A 23,260-nucleotide genomic window follows, 5' to 3' on the forward strand; every position below is an offset into this window, starting at 1 on the left:
TGTCACGTTAAGGAGACATGTAATAGGACTGAATTTAGCAAATATTTCTATACATCGTGCCATTCAAGTTTATGTATTTGCTTACCAATTTTTCTTTTTCCTTTCCATGAGATGTTCAAATGCCCTCATACAATTTGACTAGATTGTTTATTATGGTTTATGTTGATAGGAATGCTGTTATGTTTTCTAAAAAAAAAGCATTTTTATTTATGTAGTAACATTCTTTATGATGTTTTATCTATACTGGGTTATGAGAACTTTGAGTTGCCTTTGCCAGTCTAAAACTTTCAGAATAAAAATATGAAATATTATTTTTATTGTTTAGGACACCCACATGCTTATGTATGAGTATTTTATATAAGGGCACTTAGAAGCAGAAGTAGCTCTTTACAGTTTACTTATTCCTTAACATGATGAAAATTTAAATTAAAGGAAATTTTAGTTTAGTTAATACCAGTTTTTATCTTTATAAAATACTGAAAAGTAGGTAATGCTCTTATAAGAATAAATACAAAGCAATAATATAATAAATTTTAAGGTTGAGGTTCATAATATATTTTAAAATATTAGAGGGCTAGGGCAGGCTAATTATTTCAGATTAAAATGTTGTTTTTTCCTTAACAGACCTTCCTGATGTAAATGATAAGCAAAGTCAAGCCATAAATGATCTCCTAGAAGCCATATATCCAAGTGTGGACAAGCGAGAATATATTATTAAGCTAGAACCCATAGAAACTAATCAGAATGCAGTATTTCAGTATATTTCAAGGACTGATAATCCCACTGAAGTCACTGAGTCAAGCAGTACTCCTGAACAAACCGAAGTTCAAATACAGGAAACTAGCACTGAGCAGTCTAAAACAGTACCAGTTACAGATACAGAGGTGGAAACTGTAGAGCCCCCTCCTGTTGAGATTGTTGCAGATGAAGTGACACCTGCATCTGATGAACAACCTCAGGAATCACAGGCTGACTTGGAAACTTCTGACAATTCTGATTTTGGTCACCAGTTGATATGTTGTCTTTGTAGAAAAGAATTCAATTCTAGACGAGGTGTTCGTCGTCATATTCGAAAAGTGCACAAGAAAAAGATGGAAGAACTAAAAAAGTACATTGAAACACGAAAGAATCCAAACCAGTCCTCTAAAGGACGCAGTAAGAATGTTCTAGTTCCATTAAGTAGGAGTTGTCCAGTATGTTGTAAATCATTTGCTACAAAAGCGAATGTAAGGAGGCATTTTGATGAAGTTCATAGAGGACTAAGGAGGGATTCAATTACTCCTGATATAGCAACAAAGCCTGGGCAACCTTTGTTCCTGGATTCTGTTTCTCCTAAAAAATCTTTTAAGACTCGAAAACAAAAGTCGTCTTCAAAGGCTGAATACAATTTAACTGCATGCAAATGCCTCCTTTGCAAGAGGAAATATAGTTCACAAATAATGCTTAAAAGACATATGCAAATTGTCCACAAGATAACTCTTTCTGGAACAAACTCTAAAAGAGAGAAGGGCCCTAATAATACTGCCAACAGTTCAGAAATAAAAGTTAAAGTTGAACCGGCAGATTCTGTAGAATCATCACCCCCTTCCATTACCCATTCTCCACAGAATGAATTAAAGGGAACAAATCATTCAAATGAAAAAAAGAACACACCGGCAGCACAGAAAAATAAAGTTAAACAAGACTCTGAAAGCCCTAAATCAACTAGTCCGTCGGCTGCAGGTGGCCAGCAAAAAACCAGGAAACCAAAACTTTCAGCTGGCTTTGACTTTAAGCAACTTTACTGTAAACTTTGTAAACGTCAGTTTACTTCCAAACAGAACTTGACTAAACACATTGAGTTGCACACAGATGGAAATAACATTTATGTTAAATTCTACAAGTGTCCTCTTTGCACTTATGAAACTCGTCGGAAACGTGATGTGATACGACATATAACTGTGGTTCATAAAAAGTCATCTCGCTATCTTGGGAAAATAACAGCCAGTTTAGAGATCAGGGCTATAAAAAAGCCCATTGATTTTGTTCTAAATAAAGTGGCAAAAAGAGGCCCTTCGAGGGACGAAGCAAAACACAGTGATCCAAAACATGATGGCACTTCTAACTCTCCCAGTAAAAAGTATGAAGCAGCCGACGTCGGGATTGAAGTAAAAGTCACAAAAAACTTTTCTCTTCACAGATGCAATAAATGTGGAAAGGCATTTGCCAAAAAGACTTATCTTGAACATCATAAGAAAACTCATAAGGCAAATGCTTCCAATTCACCTGAAGGAAACAAAACCAAAGGCCGAAGTACAAGATCTAAGGCTCTTGTCTGGTGAGGAACAGTTACAGAGTTTTGCTTTTTCCCCCCCATCGAACTAAAAAAAAATCATTTGACCATAATTTATAGCTGGTTCCATTTTAACATGTTTGCTTTCATATATCTTAAGGCAATGGGAACTGCAAGAGTAATGTGCATATTGCATTTACCTCTTCAGTGACCTTTATTCCAGTGGCTTGGGAACAAAGTTAACTTCCGAACTTACCTTCCACAGGACAATGCAATGTAGTTATAGGTAGATGGCACAGGGTCAGTGGTTTCCTTTTAATGTTGTAAAGTATATACATTTATATTGGCTTGTGTTTACAATAGAAATCTTCTGTTTAACTAACTTTGCACAGATTTAATTTGATTCAGTGGCATAGTCTACTAATTAATGCATTGTAGGAAAGTAAAGCATATGAGAATGAAATTGTGAAGGCGATAATTATAGGAAAAAAATCTTTTGAGGCACTGTAATTATTGTAAAAATTAATGTGACGGCTAAATAAAATGCTGCACTCAGAAAAAAAATCCCCAAATGGAATTTAGAATGATTAGCATTTATCATTTCCTTTTAACATAGGGCTTCCAGGCAAAGGGGGAAAGTTGGTAAACAAAAGTTTTGATTTTTCTTTCCTTCTCCTTGGGAATGTGTGTTAGTTACTGTTTTTTAGTTTTGATCTTTGGAAAAATGATTATTTAGGTCCCCAATACTCTTATTTTTTCCTTTCTGTTTAATAAACTTTTTGCAACATGGTTAATATTACTAAATAGGGTTTTTTTTTTTTTCCCCCCCCGTGGTTGTGTGTTAGAATAAAAGTAAAATCCCTATTTGGAAGGAAGAAAAATAATTACTTTTTTAGAAGTTTTTGGAACAAATGTAGATTTTTTAAATGCAACATGAAATAGGAGGAGACTTCATATACTTGTTCTTGTAAGTCTATCTATGTTTTTAAAGTTTACCTTCAATACCTGTGTCCCTCGTATGAAGGCATTTATTGTATTTAATGAATATTGTTAGTTTCAGATTCAGGTTCTAAAGCAAAATACTTAGTTTCAGTGCTGAGTAGGTTAAATGTTGTGGTTTGATTATCACATTTTTTTTTTATCTGTGTGGAAAACTTGAGATGAAACCATCCTTTTGAAGTCATCTATTATTGTATACTTTTAAAAACAAGGTTTTATTGGTAAACTCAAAAGTATTCATTTATTCCCGTTTCTCCTCAGATAACTTCAAGTGATGTACGAAAAGGTTTGGAGTTCATTTTTGTGGAAAGACTTTAAATTGGTGTTAGAACCACTAAACGTCTTCAAATGGTACTATGAGAAAAAAAATTTTCATAAATGTTCAACTATAACTGCTGTTTTCTGACTAAAATAATAACCATCTAACCACTTGTTTTAAGGCACTGCCTATTCCAGCACTTTCAAGTTGCTCTGACATTACGTATTGTCGTCACAGTCCATTAGCTAACCATCCTTGACCTTATGCATTTGGTCTACTGTTTCTACAAAAATGTTGCAAATTTTGTTTTCCAAACAATTTGTTGATTAAAATGATCAACAACCTGAAGAAAATGTCAATTTTTAATTGACAAAGACTTATTGTAATTTTGTTTCACTTTATTTGGTGAAATTTTCGTCTGGATTGTACAGATATATGATTTTCTAGTGAGTGTATATTAGGAACAAAAGACAAGTTAGTATCAACATTTTGTAAATATTTAGCCTACTAAATTTTTGTAAATATTTTTACATCCATTTATTTCTAACTTGTTCTCAGCACTTAAGTGTTTGAAAGTTTTATTCTAAAATATATAATACAGGAAAAATTCCAGGTCATTTTCACGCATAGATCATTACATTTTTCATTTGTAAACATCTGAGGTTTTTATGAAAATTAAACATTCCCCTATTTTTCTTTAAATTTTATACAAAGCACTTTAATGATAGAGGCAACCTTATTTTTCAGTTTCTCTCTTTTTTAAAAAAAGACCACACATTAACTAATGTTAATATGAAGGTAGTAAATAGCTTACTGATATTTTATGGATGCAGACAATCCATGCACAACCACTTCTTAGGATACTAGTTTATTTCTTTAAATATTGCTAAAAAAAAGAAGATGGGGATTTAAACCCTGATTTTTTTTCCTCCCAAGAAAAATCTTAAATGACCACTTTAGATAATATTTAATTCCTACTGTAAAATTTAGAAGAATAATGAATTCTTGTCCACTTTTGTAATCAAGATTTTAGGAAAAACAGAAGTATATCTATTCTTATGAAATTTTGGGCAGTTTTGTGTATCAATATTTTGTACTTTTTAGGGAGTATTTTATTTTTTAGTAATTTGTGTCAAATTATAATTTTAAAAGGTACAGCGAAAATATACCATGTTTTTATATAGATTCACACCTGTACTTAGGGGGACCCTGTCCATCTATATACTTTTTGTATAAAATTTTTAAATGTTGAAGAACCACAAGGTCATAATAAAATGCTTCTATAGCTAGAAAAACATTTACCCTTCTGAGTGCTTTGCACTAAAATATACTGTGAAAGGAAACTAGAAAGACTGTAACTGTTGCTGGAAATGTTCTATATTGAATGTACATGCTCTTGTTGGAAAAATGTACTATATGTGATGGAAATAAACCAGACTCAAAGTTATTTCAGCTAAATGTGCTTCAGCAAAGGTGCATTGGTTGAAACTTAAATGTTTTATTATCATATTTAAACTTATTCAGTGACTATGAGCAGCTACACTTGACTTATATCCTGATAGTTTTAGTTTTAAGAAATATAGTAATAATTTCTCTTTAATTTAAAAACAGATTTACTTTTCCACATATGGAAAATGTTTACTTATAGGTCTAACTTTAATGACTAACAGCATAATATATTTAGGGAACTCATTGTGTAGGTGGTATTTCATTTATAAACCATCTTCGTTAGTTGCACATTATTAAACCTGTATTTTTGACTTTCGTAAGGTGTTATCTTTTATGAATTTCTACACACAAGACATATTCCAAGGATATTTTCCAGACTTAAGTACCTATAAGCAATGAAAAGATGTGAGGATTCCTAAAATGCTTGGGGTAGCTCATTATTGCATCCTCTCATCTGCATGTCAGCCTTTTCCTCTCCTTTACTTGTTAAGTACTGTAAGGTAAGAAAGAAAAATAGCCTGATGCTGGAGGAGAGGAGCCCAATTACTGGAATTCTCTTAGCCCACCCACCTGTTTTTATAGGACCATTCATAGTGTATCTCCTCCATTATAATTCTGGGGACACAGAACAGAAATTTGGAAGGAGGCAACAAGGATTCCAGGGACTGTCTAAAGATTTCATTTGGGTCATGTAGAGAAAATAGAACTGTGTCAGGACTTACCTATATTATAAGGGCCTACAGAGATTGGCCCTTATAATTGCTGAATTAATGGATCATGACAGACAGAGTTAAATGCTAAACTGGGATCAGTTTAGAAGGGGAGAGCAAACAAGTAAGAAATGATTAGAGAGTATTTGTTCTTCCTATTCCTTTCTGGTCTTCATCCTTGCTTCTTGGTTTTATTTGGACTCTTCAGCTCTGTCATTTCAGAGGCTCAAGCTTGAGGCACTTGAGAAGTGGCCTAAGAAGTTTGTGCCAGAAACTTCTGCATGTAGGCTATGTAAACAGATGTTTGTATCACTTTTTGTTTTTGTAGTGAGTAGTAGTAAAGAAGATGATTAGCCATCAGAAACTGCTTATTTTATATTGAGACCTATCTCTGGCTATAAATTCTATCTTTGCTGCTATTTAATCAGTTAAGAGTTTTCCTATAGAATTCAATTTATCTTTCTTCTTAAAGATACCTTCCATCCTGAGTGTGGTGGAAGAGGAGAAGCTACAGGTATAGTTTGCACTTCAGCTTCATAAGTTTAGATAGTGCAAGTGAGAGTTGGATGAGGTATGCCTGACATTGGGCAGGTGTACATTAGAATATGCTGATATACCTTGAATGTACAGTAACTTTTTTTTTTTTTTTTTGGTTTCATGCATCTATTTTTTTCCTGTTTACTCCTTTAGGAAGAAAACCTTTGAAGAATGTAGAAATTACCCATCCTTAATTTTTAGCTTAGTTTTGTATATAAGAGCTAAGTTTTTGATTGACACTGCTTTTATTATTGAAAAGTCAGTACACATTTTTTTAGGAAAGTGTATTTGTTATATTGGTTTATGGTCAACAGGCTGTTCTACTCAGTTTGCTTTGAAGAGCATATCGATGCAGTAGCAGGGAGTTTTGTGGTTTTGCTGTGACTTGAAGCTGAGAGTATAGAAAGAGGAGTTTCTCTATAGGTGTTATGGCAAATATAGATGGAGATATGCACAAGCGGATATCATTCTCTGCTATAAAGTTGCAGAAGATCTTGTCAAATAGTGTGACCACTGCAAATGAGATAGACATGCTTCTAAAATTTTAGAAATTAGGTTCCCAGGTTTTCTGCAGTGGTCCATGGAAGTATTCTAGATCCTTAGTTTGGAGTTATAGAAGTTACTTTTCTAATGGAATCTGTAGACTACCGGGATTATGATTTAGCCACGGCTAAATCAACTATAAGTTGATCTGAAGCCAAGCTCTAAGATATGTGCAGCATGTTGTCTGCACTGTTTGACAAAATCCTGCTGTACTCTATGTTATTCTTTCCCCCCTCTCTGACTTTAAGAGCCAAAGGGAACCTTGGGAATGAAAAGGAACAAAGATCAGCAATCTTAGGAACAGCTGTTAGTTGTTTGGTTTCTAAGGCATTAGGCACGTGGTAGAATGCAGAATAAAGATACGTTTCACTTGAACTTTCCTGCAAATATTTTGGCTTTTCTAACTCTCCAAATTCATTCTTCCTCTCATAATTTGTTTCTGAACCCTTTCCTCTGAGCTTCCAGCTCTTATCTTGCCTTTTTCTCTTCTGGTTAATTAACAGAGATCATTAGTACCAAGATAGCTAAAATGTTTCTTGGGAAGGTAAGAGTGTGGAAAGTGCAGCTCATTTCCTCCTGAATCTTTATAGCTCTAAACTGTATTTGGGAGGCTTATTATTTTCAAGCTGCTCCTTCTACGAGTACATATTTTCGCTGCTACAATACCACAAAAGTAGGGGGACTTAGCAAAGACCATAGATGCATCTGTTTGGGAAAATGCCCAAAGATGGAGGTTTTGCTGTTTGTGTCCACTCAGCAGAATTAATTTGCTTGATTGTGTATTTTTGATGTCAGGGACTATGTCTTGATAATTTTGTATAGAGCCTAGCACATTTTCATGTATACCCAGGCACTTTAAATAAAAGTTTCATAATGGTATTAAAGCAAGTAGCAGCCTTTTCCATCTCAACATTGTGCTGTTATGTACTTTGAGACTTTGGGTCTTAATTTCATAAACTTTCATTATCTCAATACTGATTGATTTCACTTATTTTTGAAAATACCACCAGTAGTAAGATGAGAGTTTATGAAAATAAAGATAATTCTTGGTAATAGTTATTAATAATGAACATTTATGGAGTACTTGCTGTATGCCACCCACTCTACCAACTCTTTACGTGCATAATGCCCCCAATCCTACCAATAGTCCTGTGAAGACCCGTTTCTTCATTATCTTTATTTTATAGAACAAAATATTGAAGTTTAGAGAGGTTTAGTGATTTACTCAGGTTCACATAGCTAGTGAGAGACTTGACACTAGATTTTACAATGAATCCAGTGCCCTTAGTACAACCCTATATTTGCACGTTTTACCATTTGCAAAGCACATTAATTCCATTACCTTATGGGCAGCTTAATGTGATGATCTGGAGCTAGATATGTTGAAATTTTGGGGTAAACAAATTATTTCCTGTGTGACCTTGTGCAAGTTTACTTATTCTGTACCTTAGTTACCTCACCTATAAAATGGGGATAATATTTCTTGGCTGGGCAAGCTAGGGGAGGGTCTGGGCTAGGGGATAATATTTCTTACTTCATAGGTTTGTTCTGAGGATAAAATGGAAAATACATATTAAACGCTTAGGACAGTGCCTAACGTATTATAATAAATGTCAGGTATTACTATAAGTGACTTGAATAGGATACTCAAATGGGGAATTTTTTATCACCTATTAAATTTACATGGAAATTTGTGCATTAGAAGATAGGACTTTATGGCTACACATCAGATTTTATCTCGTACTTCTGTATGTAATTGAGATAATGAAGACAACCAACTATATTATTTGCTACCAATTCTATTCTAGTCAGATATTAGTAGTTTATCATCTTTGCTCATTTTTCATTTATCTTGAAAAAGGCATTAGGGAGTTTTAAGCAAATTCTTTGTAAATTAGGCTTTGTTTTTATGGTTCCGCCCCAGAATAACCCATTTGTCTCAAAATTCTCATTAGTATTTGTCCTGTCACACAATATTTTATTTTTGGTCATGTGCAAAATATTGACATGTAGCAAATATTAATTGAGTAACGTTGCTGAAATATTTTTATAAAACAAAACTTGTAGATTTGCAGTACTATTTGAAAGAAAATATTCAGTTATGGAAAGAATAGTTTCTTCAGGAGAGCATGATTGGACTGAGTCAGGAATTTCTTTGGTCAATGTGTCATGATGAGATAAAAAGAAACGGCACTCATCAACAGCCCTGTCAGTGATAGTCATTAGTGGCAGTACTCCAAATTTCAGCTAAGACCCTAGTACGGTTAAATTATCTGCTGAGTTTACCCATGCACCTGACTTCTTCATCTTGCTTTTTAAGTGATAAGGTCATGATTTTAGAAATTTTCGTTTTGAGGGACTAGTATAATTTGCATCAACAGAGAACATTTGTACCCAAGTTTGGAAGAACCTTTATATGCTGAACTTCAGATCAAGTACTGGGGTTCCTGCACCTGGATTGTGTGGCTTCTTATTGATTATGATACCCAAATGTTTGTGTCAGGTATCTGGAGCATATTCCTGGCACACAAAACATTGTAATAATTAAGCAATAGAATGATGCGGTTGAAAAAATAGCCAAACCAAAATAAACAAAAAAAACCCCCACTTTGGATGCTTGAACAATAATAACTTGCATCCTATCTGGGTGTCTTGCTCTCTATAATCTGGTAACACTTTCTTTTTTTTTTTAAAAGATGACCAGTAAGGGGATCTCAACCCTTGGCTTGGTGTTGTCAGCACCACGCTCAGCCAGTGAGCTAACCGGCCATCCCTATATAGGATCCGAACCCGTGGCCTTGGTTTTATCAGCACCGCACTCTCCCGAGTGAGCCACGGGCCGGCCCCTGATATCACTTTCAATACAAGAATATGCAATGATGTTATGTTCACATGATAAATTACTACACACCAAAATGAACCTTAAGTGCATATAGCTTTCATTATAACTCGGGTTTTGAATATTAAATTTTAATACTGTCTATCTGTGCGATTATCCTGAAAATAAATTAGAAGTGGAACTGTGGCTTTTAGACTTTTCTTCCTCAGCTGTGTGAAAGAGTTTAGAAACAGTTGAGACTCTTCTTGGGTAGATAGGTGCTTTGGTAGACCTGAGCCCCAAAGTACTGCTTGTTGCAACTGGTAGCTTTTAGTTTGGATGGAAGACTTTTCTTCTAAGAAAAAAAACGGAATACTGGGAACACAGCACACACATAGTTGAATTACATGGGAAAAAAACGTGGACTTTTAGGGAAAGATTTTTATGTGATTTCCTTCAATTTTTGACATAGATGTTATTAGGGAGGAAGATATTAGAGTAGTTTTACATAAGCTTCTGTAGGAGAGTGGCAATGTTATTTTCATGTCTTTTACTTATTAGATATTTAGTTCCTTGGGATGCAGTGCACTGAGCATTTGTAGATGTTTGAGAATTTGAGCTTCATTCTTCTTTCCTTTGTATTGGCAGGCTTTGAGGAGGTAAGATAGGTTAATGGGGCGCTTAAAAATAAACAAGAACACATTTAGTGAAATTTCTGAATAATTTTTAAGACTTAGATCCTCAAATTATACTTTCCACTAATAGCTTTATAATTTTCCAATTTGCCCTTTCTTTGCCTGGCCATGTTAACTAGTCAACTATCTATTGTGATTCTAAGAGAACATATTCACTCATTTGCTACAAAATTTGGACACAAACATTTACACGTACATAAGAACTAAAACTTTTAAAAGAGATGATTTTGTTTCTTGTAACTGCCCTGTATCTCTTTTTAATCTCTTAAGTGCACAACTGTAATGATATGAGTTGGTGCTTTTTAAGGTTTAGGATACTTCTTTGAAGGCCTTTCTCTCTAGAACAGTTAACAAGGGCTAAGTAACACAGTGTTCAAACCACAGATGCTACAAGATGGAAGTATGGCCCACAAAGCTTGGGTTGCCAGCCCACACCCAGTTTGTCATGCCATCTAATTATAGGTGTATGAGTGCATGTGCATCCCTATAAACAAATACTGTGTTATAATTTTTTTTAGTTGCTGGCACAGAATTTTACTTGGTCTGTAGCTAATAAGGGGAGGTTTATTAGAAGACTTTATGTGCGGAAATAAGGGAGATAGCCAGACCTTATGGGAGTCCAGGAGCAGTTGTACAACTTGGCTTCATTCTATGGGTTTCAAGTAGGTGGGTATTATGGAAACTAGAAAAAAATCAACGCAACTCTAGGGACTGGGTGTTCCCTCTTAGCAGAAAATTATTGCTTCTCTGTTGCTATTAGCCCTTTTGAGACTCTGTTTTTATTTTTAAAAATCCGAATTACTTTACTCTGTATCTTCTCAATATGGTTGTAATTGCTTCATTACTTTTGCTGCCTATCTTCTCTTGTCTTTCAGCTATTTTCCCTCTTTGTCTTTCAGTTATTTTCTTTCTCCACATAGCTTGAGTTCAGACTCCTGTAGGAGTATCTTATTGATTCAGTAAGATAAATTGCTTGTCGGGCAAATCTCCCATGCCAGGCCTCTTCATAGGTTGCTGGCCAATCTATAGATTGGCTGTTCTTGGGACAGGTGCTCTTTGTTGGCCCTGTCATTTATGATCATGGTGGCAGAGTCAGTGGCATAAAACATGGCCCTGGGCCCAATAGAAGGAACCTTTTGGTGGGGATTTTTTAAAAAGAGGACAGTCCTAGAATGTAATAAGCTTTACAGTATACCTATTTTTCTTCCTTCTTAAAGATGATAGAGGTAAAGGCAAGCTGTGGTCTTGACTGTACATCAATGCAGCATATCAGTCCTTTGTAATACTGAGAAAATGTGGGAAATACTCTTTTGATCAGTATCTGCAGTTCCTTTTTCTGAACTGCCTGACGCCATTTCTATCTCTGGCTTTGTAGATTCATAGACAGCCTGAAGTTTTCACTCAGGAAGAGCCATTACATTTCCTGTAGCAGCATATTAGACCATTCTGTCAGTTGCTGCTATTTCCCACACACCCACAATTATGCTGCAGTTTGAGTTGAGGATTTAGTGACTCCTATAAGTATCGCTCCTGCTTTTCTACTTGTGTTTTCCACATTTAGGCTTACTCTGCAAGAGCTGTTTTATATCCTGTCATTCATTTCTTCAACCACAGACACTATCAAGTGTCCATCATTTACCTGGCGTCATTCCATTCTTTTGGGAAACTGAAACATACAGTGGTTAAAGCATGGATTTTTAAGAGTCATGCAGACTTGAGTTCATGTCCTGACTCTTTTCTTACTAGTTGTGTAGTTTGGGCAAGTTACTTAATCTTTATAAGCTTCAATTTTCTTGTCTGTAAAATAGTATTAGAAATTACATTATAGGTAGGTTGTAGGAATTTATAAAAGTTTATTGACATATTGTGTATAATATAATCAGCATAATACTTGGCTCAAATAAGAGCTCAAATATTTGTTATTACTGTTGTAATGCCGTTGTAGTGATCACTAAAATTGGTATCAATTTGCTGCTGAAATACTTTCTAGCACTTAGTTTCTGGTTATCATGCTTAGCCAATTGATGTTCGTTGCTTTTTTGTTGGCATTAATCCATCCATTTAAAGAAAAGTCAGATGTAACATCTGTGATAAAGCCAAGATACACACAGTTTATTAAATTAGAGCATACCGTTATTTTATGGGCCTTTAATCTGTGCTGCAGTTTAATGCCATTTTTTGGCAGCACCTTTCGCTAATTGTTTGAGAATTTCCTGCCCTTTTTTTATTATTTTGCTTCTTCATGATTAATGTCCTTTCGAACAATATGTAGTTTTGAGTAGTGAAACTCAGGGCACCTTTTTAAAATTTTTATTTTAGTGAAATTAGGCTGTAGGTACATGAACATATTTTGAGTTTATAAGCAAGAGTTATGTTTTTCATTTGTATCATCACTGCCTTGCAGTGTACCTGGCCCATAACAGGTGTTAAGAGAATATTGAAAAAAGGAAAAAAGGAATGCAGAAACATTACATCATTTATGTTTAGGCTTATCATTACTCCACAGTCTCTTTGCTTTTATTTCCCATTATCTCATCTTCTAATCTGTATAGCTTGTTTACCTGTGAGATTCTCTTTATTTCTGTTGCTCATGGTTTCTGTTGCCTACCTTCTTTGTGTGAACCTCCTAGCTTCTGCCATTGTTACTAAGTAATGGTGACAAGTCCAAACTCATGGGAGTGCATTGGCTGTATTAATCTATAATTAATTGCATACTTTATGGGGGTGCATTTAGTGATTTTTGGATAATTCTTTAAGATTTACTTTTTTTTTTTTTAGATTCATGCCTATCAAATTCTGTGAAATGCAACTCACTTTCTACTTCATGTTCCACTCCCAGATGCAAACAAAGCAAGCTTACAATTGATTTACCTCTTCTATCATTTTTATAATCTTAAAAATTGGAATTGATTCATTATCATTTCATTTATCCAATTCCCACACTGCCTGCTTTGAACATTTTGCACTGACCTTAAGCTTCCAACCCCATTTTTGTTTCCTCAATAAAAGTCAGTCTTGCCTATATTATGGCAAAAGGTAGAGGACATTTCTTTATGCTTCCCTTTCATATCAGAATGAGTTTTTGTCTTCTGTTGCTTCTTTGGAGGAAGAGATGTTTTTTCTTTTCCAAGTCCAACACTTCCACCCTTGCCTGTCTACTCCTGGACCTTTCTCCAACAATCCTCCTTTCTTTCTGTCTCCCTATCTTCTTTATCCCTGTCCACCAGCTCCTCTCCCTTAACCTTCAGACATGCTCAAATTTCTTTCAGCCAAAAAATAAACTTCCCCTCTATACTGCCTTCAGTCTAGTTATTGCCATCTATTTTGTGAAACTTTCATGTGCTCTTATCTCATCTGTTTTAGTGCTCTTATCTCTGTTTTTTACTCCACTACGAGTATAATTGTTTTTTCTTGTCTACCTTAGTCATTAGATTATAAGCTCTTTTATAGATATGTGTCTTGATCACCATTGATTCCCCAAGGCCTGGGATAGTTCCTAGTACATAGTGGGCATTCAATAAATATTTGTTTAATGAACGAATGAATACTATAGAGCCCTACCTATACCATTTACTTGTGATCCATCTGCATTTTTTTTCCTATCACTACATTTCTATTGAAAGTTCACGTGAAGGTCATCAATGACCATACAAATGCTAAATCTAGTGACTTCTCACTTTTCATCATGCTTGATCTCTCTGCAACCATTAATGCGTACAAATTTTCCTTTTCTGGACTTTCATAGTCACTTCCAGCTCGGTCACTTTGGGCCGGTCTCAGCATGATACTGCATCCAAAAGAAGCAGACAAGCCCCAAAACCTTTGGAAAGTAATGAACTTCTAACTATTTTACTGAAATCTTCTAAGGAAATAAAAATGTACAATTACATAAAGCTCAGCAACCTTCATACAAATTCTCTTTACCCATTTCTCTTCCCAAATCCTCATACAGCTTGGCAGTTTTCTCCAGTCTCTTTCCTGTAACACTTCTCCAAAAATCTGTAAACTCTATCAAAAGACCCTTATTCCCTTTTCTCATCTGGGTCTCATTTTCTTTCATGAATAATTCTACCCTTTCTAGTTTAAATCATGTTAGCCTCTCTTGGCTTCTTCCAGTTCTTTCTTATGCTGATTATCCTACCCAGAAGTAGGAACATTCTCTTGATTTCATCTGGTTTGCCCTTACCAACTTCCCTTGCATAATTTTGTTTAATCTTAAAGCCTCACATCAGTGAGTATTCCCTGACCTCCTGGCTTTCCCTCTTCTGTGTCTATGGTACCCATCTATACCTTTATTAAAGTAATCTATTTGTGACTCTTCTCTAGGTTATATGCAATCTTAAGAAAAGAAATCCTGGCTTTTCTCTATACCCCTAGCATCTAGCATAGAACCTGGCACACAGTGTGTGCTGATAAATATTTATTGAACTGATGCTCCTGTGAACTTTAATACTTCCTCTCTTGCCACTGGTTTTTGTTTTGTTATTAGGCTTTTAAATATGAAAGGTTTTCTTAACCCCTTTTCTTTTTTTATACTCTCTCAGTAATTCCTCCACTCCCAAAGTATCACTTACCACTTCTGCGAAGACCCAAGCCTGTTTTCTAGCCTGGCAGTTCTGATTATAAGACCATTTGTTTCAAACTTGCATGTCAAACTTCACATAAATGCTTCTCCAGTATCTTATATGCAACAAAACTCAATAAACCCAAGTTATCTTCCCTTTCAAACTTTGTTCTCTCATATGTGTTCCCTGTCTCAGTTATTCTCACTGCTACCCTCCCAGTTACCTAGGCTAATTAGAATCCTGACAAATACCTTGACTTCTTTCTCTTACACTTTTTGCCTAATCAGTGATCAATGCCTATCCATCCTGTCTCTGAATGTTTTTCACATCTGGCTCCTTCTTGCCATTTCCATCTTTAGTGGTTTAGTTTGGATTCATCTCTTACCTTCATTATAGCAATAGTCTCTTAACTGACCTCTAATCTGTCTTCCATGCTGCTGTCAGAACTTTCTTCCTAAAATCTATCGTTCCTGTATGTTCGTCACTTGACTAATTTACTCATTCTTCAGGTCTCAGCTTAAATGTCACTTCTAAAAAAAGGTAATCTAAGGTATGTCTCCCTTATAGTTCTGCTTCATGTTTCTTTCCTATTGTCATCTAATACAGTTTGTAATTATGCTTATTTTTGTACATAGATTTGTTTAATGTCTGTCTTCCAACTGGAGAGATTTATGTGAGGGGCTGGGGAGAATTATGTTGACCCTGTGCCTAGCACAATGTTTGGGACATAGTAATGCTTAAAAAATATTTGTCGAATGAGTGGATGGATGATAGCGTATCAGTACAGGCAGATAATAGCAGAGGTAGGGAAATTATAAGGGAGGGAATCTTCCTACAGTCTCAGAGACCTTGGTCTGTAGTTTTATCCTTTCTAAAACAGTAATGGGCTTCTCCCTTCTGCCTTTTGCATTTATTTCCGTAAGTATGGGAATTGATAATTACATTACCCCACACTCACACTCTAGTGAAGGCACCGTGGACCCTTTCTATCCAGAAGATAAAAACAGGTTTGATGATGATTCGGTCAAAATAGTTTTGGTGTCCCACTTGTCCCATGGAGGCAGTTTGCAGTTCTGAGGAAATTCTAACCAAATAACAGATCAGTAGACCTATTTAAACCTGGTCTAAATATTACATCTGGGCATTTTCTCCAGAAAGCTTTTTGGGAAAGGTGGTTCTGATGCTGGAGTTTGGAATAATTGTGTCTCTATAGGAATTATGCACTCCTTGAGGTCAGAGGCCTCATATTACATGGGGTGTTAAATATGTAGCTTCTGATTTATTAAACATCTTAAGAGGTAATCTGTTTAAAATGATATATCAGGTAACAGCAGCTTCCCTTAAGTTCTAAGGCTTAAAAACAAAACTATGTTGGATGGGGACCTTTCCAAAAAGATATACTTTCCTTCCTTCATAAACTGAGTTCATCCAGAGTCATCAAGAATAGATTAAATTTAGAACATTTGGAATGAATAAATATTAATGAATGCATGAGTTTAGTTAATGGGCTAAACTTAATTTGCCTTTTAAATTTCATTATTTTTCCATTTGTCCATTTTTCATCCACCTATACTTGAGCAACTACTTTATGCCAAGGACTGTACCAGGCATTTAGGATTTGAAGAAAAATAAGACCTGATCACTCTCAACAAGTGTATAGTCTAGACTTTTTTCATGTCTTTCATCTGAGCTATATATTCAACTCTCTATTGAATATTTTCATGTGAATGTTTTTCAGTTACCATATCAGAAACTGGTCTTCTTTTCAAACCTGTTCTTCCTTATATATTCTGTTTCTCACAAAGGTATACTACCTGATTATTCAAGCTAAAAGTATAAGAATCATTCTGGGCTTCTTTATGCCCCCAACACACAACATTTAATCATTCTCTTAGTCTGTTGTTGCTACTTTCTTAGCATCTCTTGAATCTGTCCACCTTTTTTCTGATCCCCTGCCCCTTTCTTAGTTTAGATCACCTTTATCTTTTACCTGCACTAGCACTAAGGTAACTGCTTTCTGACTCTTCTTCCAACTTGTCCCTCCTTACTTCATTACCCCATACTGAAGCCAGAGTGATTTTTCTTAAGTGTATAATCTTGAGCCATGCTCTGTCTCCAAGACCCTGTTGCCTTAGCTTGGAATGTCCCTGTATTACCCACTCCCTCCTTTTCCAGCACTCATCTTTTCTCGGAAGCTTTCCCTGTCTCTCCAAGGCAGGAGTAGATATCCCTTCAATGTAATCATACCATCCTCTACCTATTCTTTTATATCATTTACTACCATGTTTTGAAATTACCCATTTTTCTGGGTCTCCCTGACCAGCCTGAAAAAGCTCTTGAAAGCAGGGCTGTGTCTTACTCATCCTTGTGTCCTCAGTGCCCAGCACAGTGCCTAGAACACAGTATGTGACCAGTGGAATTTATGGAGGGAATGGGTTTTGGATGGAGACTGTCCGTTAAGTGCTCCAGGAACATGCCAAGATCATTCTTTATACATTATTGAGGAGAAGCAATACTAACGTGTCTTTATTCCTTACTTAACTTATACTGTAAACACACTTTAGCATACTTGGATTACATGCTTGTAGTGATAATCACCAAAGTTGCTAAGATATGTTTTCATATTTTAGTTCTCATGTTTTTCACTTTTTATTTTTAACTTTTCTGATGATTGAGTTGAACATTTGTGTTGCTGTTAACATGAATAATAAAGTTGTCCTCTTGGATGACTCTTACCATGTTAATAAAACAAAAAAATCACAAGTTCATGCTAGTGGTACCTTATGATATCAAATGTATTTTGTTCCAACAAAGAACAAATTTGGGTCTTTGAGAAGGGTGTACTTCTGAGTTGACCTTAACTTTTCTGTAGAGAGAGGCTGTTGAATCTCCTATAAAGGATTATATGGGTTTATTTCTTTAAAGAAGATTATTATTATTTTCTTTTTATTTATTTATCTTTTATTATACATACACGTGGCGTACAACATTGATTTTCTTTTTTTTTTTTTTTTTTTGATTTTCAATAATTGTGTAGAATGTGTGGTGGTTAGATCAGTATAGTTAGCTTATTCATCATTACAATACACAATCATTTTTTGTGTCCATGGACCAATTCCTCATTAGCTCCCCTCCCTCTCCCCTTCCCCTCCCCTTTTCCACCTCTAGTTTTCTAAAAGTTCAACATATTACTGTGATTGTTGTTTCTTTCTTTCTCTGTCTCTTTATTGTTCATTTGTTTGTTTATGTATTCAGCTCTCAGCTATGAGTGAGAACATGTGGTATTTCTCTTTCTGTACCTGCGTTGTTTCACTTAGGATAATTTTCTCCAGGCTCATCCATGTTGTTGCAAATGGTAGAATTTCATCCTTTTTTATGGCTGAATAGTATTCCATTGTGTATATATATACCACAATTTCCTTATCCAGTCATCCATTGATGGACATTTAGGTTGGTTCCATCGACTAGCTATTGTAAATAGAGCTGCAATAAACATGGGAGTGCAGGTATGCCTATGATCTGATGTTTTCTAATCCTCTGGATATATCTCCAGGATTGGGATTGCTGGATCATATGGAAGTTCTATCTGTAGTTGTTTAAGGACCCTCCATACTGTTCTCCATAATGGCTATACTAATTTATAGTCCCAACAACAGTGCAGGAGAGTTCTTTTCTCTCCACAAAACAGTTTGTGTTTTTTTTTTGGTGGCTGGCCCTAACAGGGATGCAAACCCTTGACTGTGGTGTTAAAAGGCTAAGACTGTGCTCTAACCAATTGAGCTACCTGGCCAGCCAGGATAAAGGATTATATGTAAATATACAAATTAACATTTGTCTTGTTTTACAAAATAGAGTGCCTGAAATATTATGATTACATAAAATCTTATTTTCAGTGTACTAAGAAGTTTCGTATTTAAAGGAGTTCTGTGCTTCGGTAAAGCCACAGCTTCTTTGGTTATACTAGTGGTTGGTCGTTTCACTGGGATATGCATTCAAATTGTCTATGAAAATTTGAAAACATACAAATTCCTGGGCTCACTCCACATCTGTCAGATTGCAATTCTGGTGGTAGAGTCTAAGCTTCTACATATTTTGTACTAATTATCCAGATGATTTGATGGGTTAGCTAGAACTACTCAACTGCATACACCAGAGATTCTCAAACCCTAATATATGTTCAGATCAAGTAGGATGTTATCAAAATGTAGATCTGGACTCTGCAGGTCTGGGATGGGACCTGAGATATTCCAGTTCCAACAAGCTTTCATGTGATGTTAATGCTGTTGGTCTGTGATATACACTTTGAGAGCAAAAAGGCTACATTTTTAAAGATTTTTTTTTAAAGTAGTGTGGTGTACCTGTACCTACTCTTATTTATTTCATAAGAAGAGTTTCATGAGCTTCAGATATAGTCTTAAAAAGTTTAGTTTTGGATATTCTCTTTCATTAAGGTTCCAATACACAGAGGACCAACTTTTGTCTTTTTTTCTCACCACCATCAGTTATATGATAAACATGAATCCAAAAGTAATTTCTCATTTCTGATCCTCCTGTCAGCTATGGTCCTTTGAGGTTAAATAAAAGACAAAAACATGTAGAAACAAGTTGCCTGTTCAGAGACCCTGTTGCCTCTTAAAAATAAAACTTGCCCTCTGAAGGTTGCATGTGCTTTATTTTCAGTATGATAATTGTTAGGAGTTGGTGTGTGTACTGGTTTTTAGGCATTAACTGACCATTTTGTTTTTTGATAAGCTGTATTTTAAAAATATTTTTTCTTTTCTTTCTGTATTTTAAAAAGTTAAAAACAATTGTTTCCAGTTACTCTTCATTATGATTTTTAATTTGATATATTCAAAATAGAGGCGGAAATAGTTTTATAGCCTTTAAATAACTAAATTATCTTTGCTGCTGAGAATTAAAAATAAGCCAAACCTTACTGGGGTTGATCATAGGAAGCTGAACGGATGCTGGGGCTGTGATACATGACAGGAAGTGTGCTGACATCACAACAGTTGATTTGGGGGCTGTGGGGTAGTGGCAACTAGATTTGTTTACCTGTTACTGATGCCCTAGGTATGCAGGCAAACAGGTATTTGCTAGGCTGAATTAACCCAGATTCCTTTTTAGCCTCTTGAGTGACGCAAGCCTAATTTATATCACATGTTAATTAAAGAGTTTTATTACTTGTAGGACTAGTTGTGTTTGAAGTGAGGTATTTATTTGCCTTTTAAAGATTGAAGATTCCAACTTAGTAAACTGTATTGAATAGAAGATGAAAGAAATTGTTTAAAAATATTATCAGGAGACAGATTAGTAATAACAAACAAATTAAACTTTTTTTCCCCCTCTGTATAGCCTGCTCAGGTATCACAAGTCCACAAGTCAAAGTATTTCATGAGTATTCTTCAGATTTCACTGTCTTAGGTCGACTTGCTTCATTCATTCAATAGACATATTGGGCTTCTGCTTTGTGTGAGGCACTGAGTTAGGTGCTAGGATTGCAGAGATAACCTTCCTCTCAAGTACCATGGAAGTAGCATACATAATAAGGGCCCAGAAGTAGAGTACTTAGGCACACTGAGGGGTTAGGAAGGGCTTCTCATAATTCCTAAATTCATTCTTGAGTTTGGAAAGAATTAGCTAGGGAAAAAGTTTTCAGTTTGTTACAGAAACAAAAAAATCACGTGTGAATTAAGGATAGGCATGTGAGACAAGGCAATAGCCAAATCAGAAAGGATTTTATGTACCAAGCAAGTAGTTTGAACTGTATTTTCAAGATTAGAAGTAGCTGTTGAAGGATTTTAAACGGACATTGATATTACTGAGGAGACTGAATTGAAGTACAGTTGGGGAGATAAGATTTGTGGTGGGGATATAAGAGCCAGTTTCAGAAATCTAAGTAAGAGCAATAGGGCCTAAATGCAGGTGATGACAATCGGACTATAGAGAATGATACAGATACAGTAATTATTTCAGGAATGGAATTTGCTAGGCAGTGAAGATGAGGAAGGAATCTAGTATGATTCCTAGTTTTGGGCATTCTGGTTGGGCAGGCAGGTAGTACCATTCTTCAAGGTAGGGAATACAGGAGGAGGAGCACTTTTCCAGGGGGAAATGTTGAATTAAAATTTAGATGTGTTGAATTTAAGATGTTTGTGAGGCATCTAATTAAAGAAGCTTAATAGGAGTAGGATATACAGGCTAGAGGTCAGGAGAGAGATTGCCCCGGGGCCAGAGAGTTAGCAGTCAAGAATTCATGTAGTGTTGAAGCCATAGGTTTTGAAGAGATTACCAGGAAGAATTAAGAGTCAGCGTATCATACTACCACTTACTTTCTTTTGGCTTATTATGTAATTCAGGGTAATGTCTACCTATTTCAGTTTTTCATTTGGAAAATGGTGTTTGGCTAGCACTGGTTCTCCGGGTGTGTCTGGTCCCCTGTCCCATTCATGTAAAATATGTGATGTAACATGTATTTGATACTACTCTTAGGAGTGCTGGGTAATTAAATTGTAATAGTATTAGGAAATGTGACAGCTTACATCTTGTATTCACAGGGCTCTTGAGATAAAATCTGTAAGACCTATTTTAAAAGATTATTTCTTTGAAAAGTAAATATCTTATTTTTTACATAAAATAATCTATTAGTGTTCTTGGACTGAACAAGATTTGTTTGTTGAGTTCCATAGCTTTGATCTGTCCAGGAGCTGTCCATGATTTAGTCTCTATTCCTCTGACCAAGGCAAGAACTATGTCTGTGTACCTAACCTAGGCAAGAAAACTAGGAGGAAGTCATCTGGCTGATAAGATCCTGATAGAATCTGTCATAATCCATGTGGTAAATTTAAGTAATTTAGTATCCATAGCCAGAGTCTAAGGAAAAAAAGATGCTATTAAAGGCTGAACACGTAATTGAAATGTATTTATTTTACTTTGCAAAGCTGGACTTTTTGGAGTGGTGAATACTTAAAATAACAGTGCTTAAAAGTGGTTTCTGCACTGTCATATATGTTCCTGTGGCCCTCAATGGTTTCTCCCCTTTTCATATCCTTTCTGAAGGAAGAACCTAACAACAAAACTTTTCTTGATCTTACCATCCACATATGCAGTAGAGCTGAAGTGGAAATTTTTGTCTCCTTGAGACTGAAATGAAGCAGCCTATATATGACCCCCCACCCCCAGGCCAGTGGGTAATTATGAGTGTATGCAGAATGACTTTTCAGAAACCAGTCCTGCTGGGATTGAAACCACAGAAAGCTTAGGTCTGTATACCATTTGAGATATTCAAATTTTTTTGATTAACTTTTAAAATCTATCTTTAAAGGGAGGAATTCCCAGCAGACATTTTGTAAGTTTCAGTAGGGTTAATTTTATGGAAAAGTTCTGAACCCTGAAAACTGAAGTCAATAATAGAAATGATGATAGACCTGAACAAGAAGAAGATAGCTATAATATAACAACTTTTTGTTATTCCCATATGATCTATAGTAAAATGAAAAAAAATAAACAACAAAAAAACACTTTTAAAGTTTTCTGTTCTAATGCTTTGAAAATGGTTTCCTTTTCTTGTTATTAGAATTTTAAATTAATCTATAATAGGTATTAGCAAAAAGCTTAATATCCACATAAAATATAACACAAGGCACATTACTGTCGCACAGAACCATATTAAATCATAAACTTTAACTAATAACTGTTGCAAATCATTTTTTAAAAATAAATTCACTTAAACATTGAGTTTTTTACCCCTGGCAATCTCTACCTACCCATTCACACCTCAATAAATCACAAAGAGATTACTGATGAAGGTAATATGTATATTTAGGTGTTTGAAGGATTGTACAGAAATGAACAGTAGAATAGAATTTTAGAATATATATTTCTGCATTGAGAACTTCATCTGCTTAATAGCCTTTTTAATATTTGCTGATACTCATTCTTGCCCTATGCCAACATTTTAGAGAAATTTTGTTTAGAAATTTCTTATAAGGTTTGTCAATATGTTATGAAAAACAACACATACACACATACACATTCCTTATCCATGTGCTAATGAAAACCTTGAGCTTATACTGTGTATTTTGTCTAAAGTTAAGTGGTTATACATTATTTGTTTAGCTTTACAAGATGGCTAGACCATGAGAGATGGAAGGTAGTTTTTTTTTTTTTTTAATTAATGTTTTTTCATGTAGTAAAACCCATAGCACTCTTTCATCAACCAGGCCTAATCCACAAACTTAATAAATGGAAAAGTAAAACCAGCACCTCTTGATTTCCTGGTTTTGTGTTAGTTGGGTGGTGCTGACTTCTGAGTATGAAGATTGTAATAGGAAATAATATTAGGTTCCTGCAAGAAGATACTGGAAGAGGGTTGTTGGACATCCTGTGTTAGTATCATTTCCTCATACCTCGA

The 23,260-nt window shown here is 35.2% G+C and overlaps 1 protein-coding gene across 1 annotated transcript in view; it reads left to right on the forward strand.

The window, feature by feature from the left end:
- ZNF800 (zinc finger protein 800) overlaps window positions 1-23,260 on the forward strand; it is a 49,641-nt gene that overhangs the window by 16,538 nt on the left and 9,843 nt on the right. The window contains exon 5 of the mRNA XM_063099959.1: window positions 625-2,317. Coding sequence (XP_062956029.1) covers window positions 625-2,317 — 1,693 coding nt within the window. The remainder of the gene's footprint in view (window positions 1-624; window positions 2,318-23,260) is intronic.

This window comes from Cynocephalus volans, chromosome 6 (assembly GCF_027409185.1).
Source record: "Cynocephalus volans isolate mCynVol1 chromosome 6, mCynVol1.pri, whole genome shotgun sequence".
Classification (NCBI taxonomy): domain Eukaryota; kingdom Metazoa; phylum Chordata; class Mammalia; order Dermoptera; family Cynocephalidae; genus Cynocephalus; species Cynocephalus volans.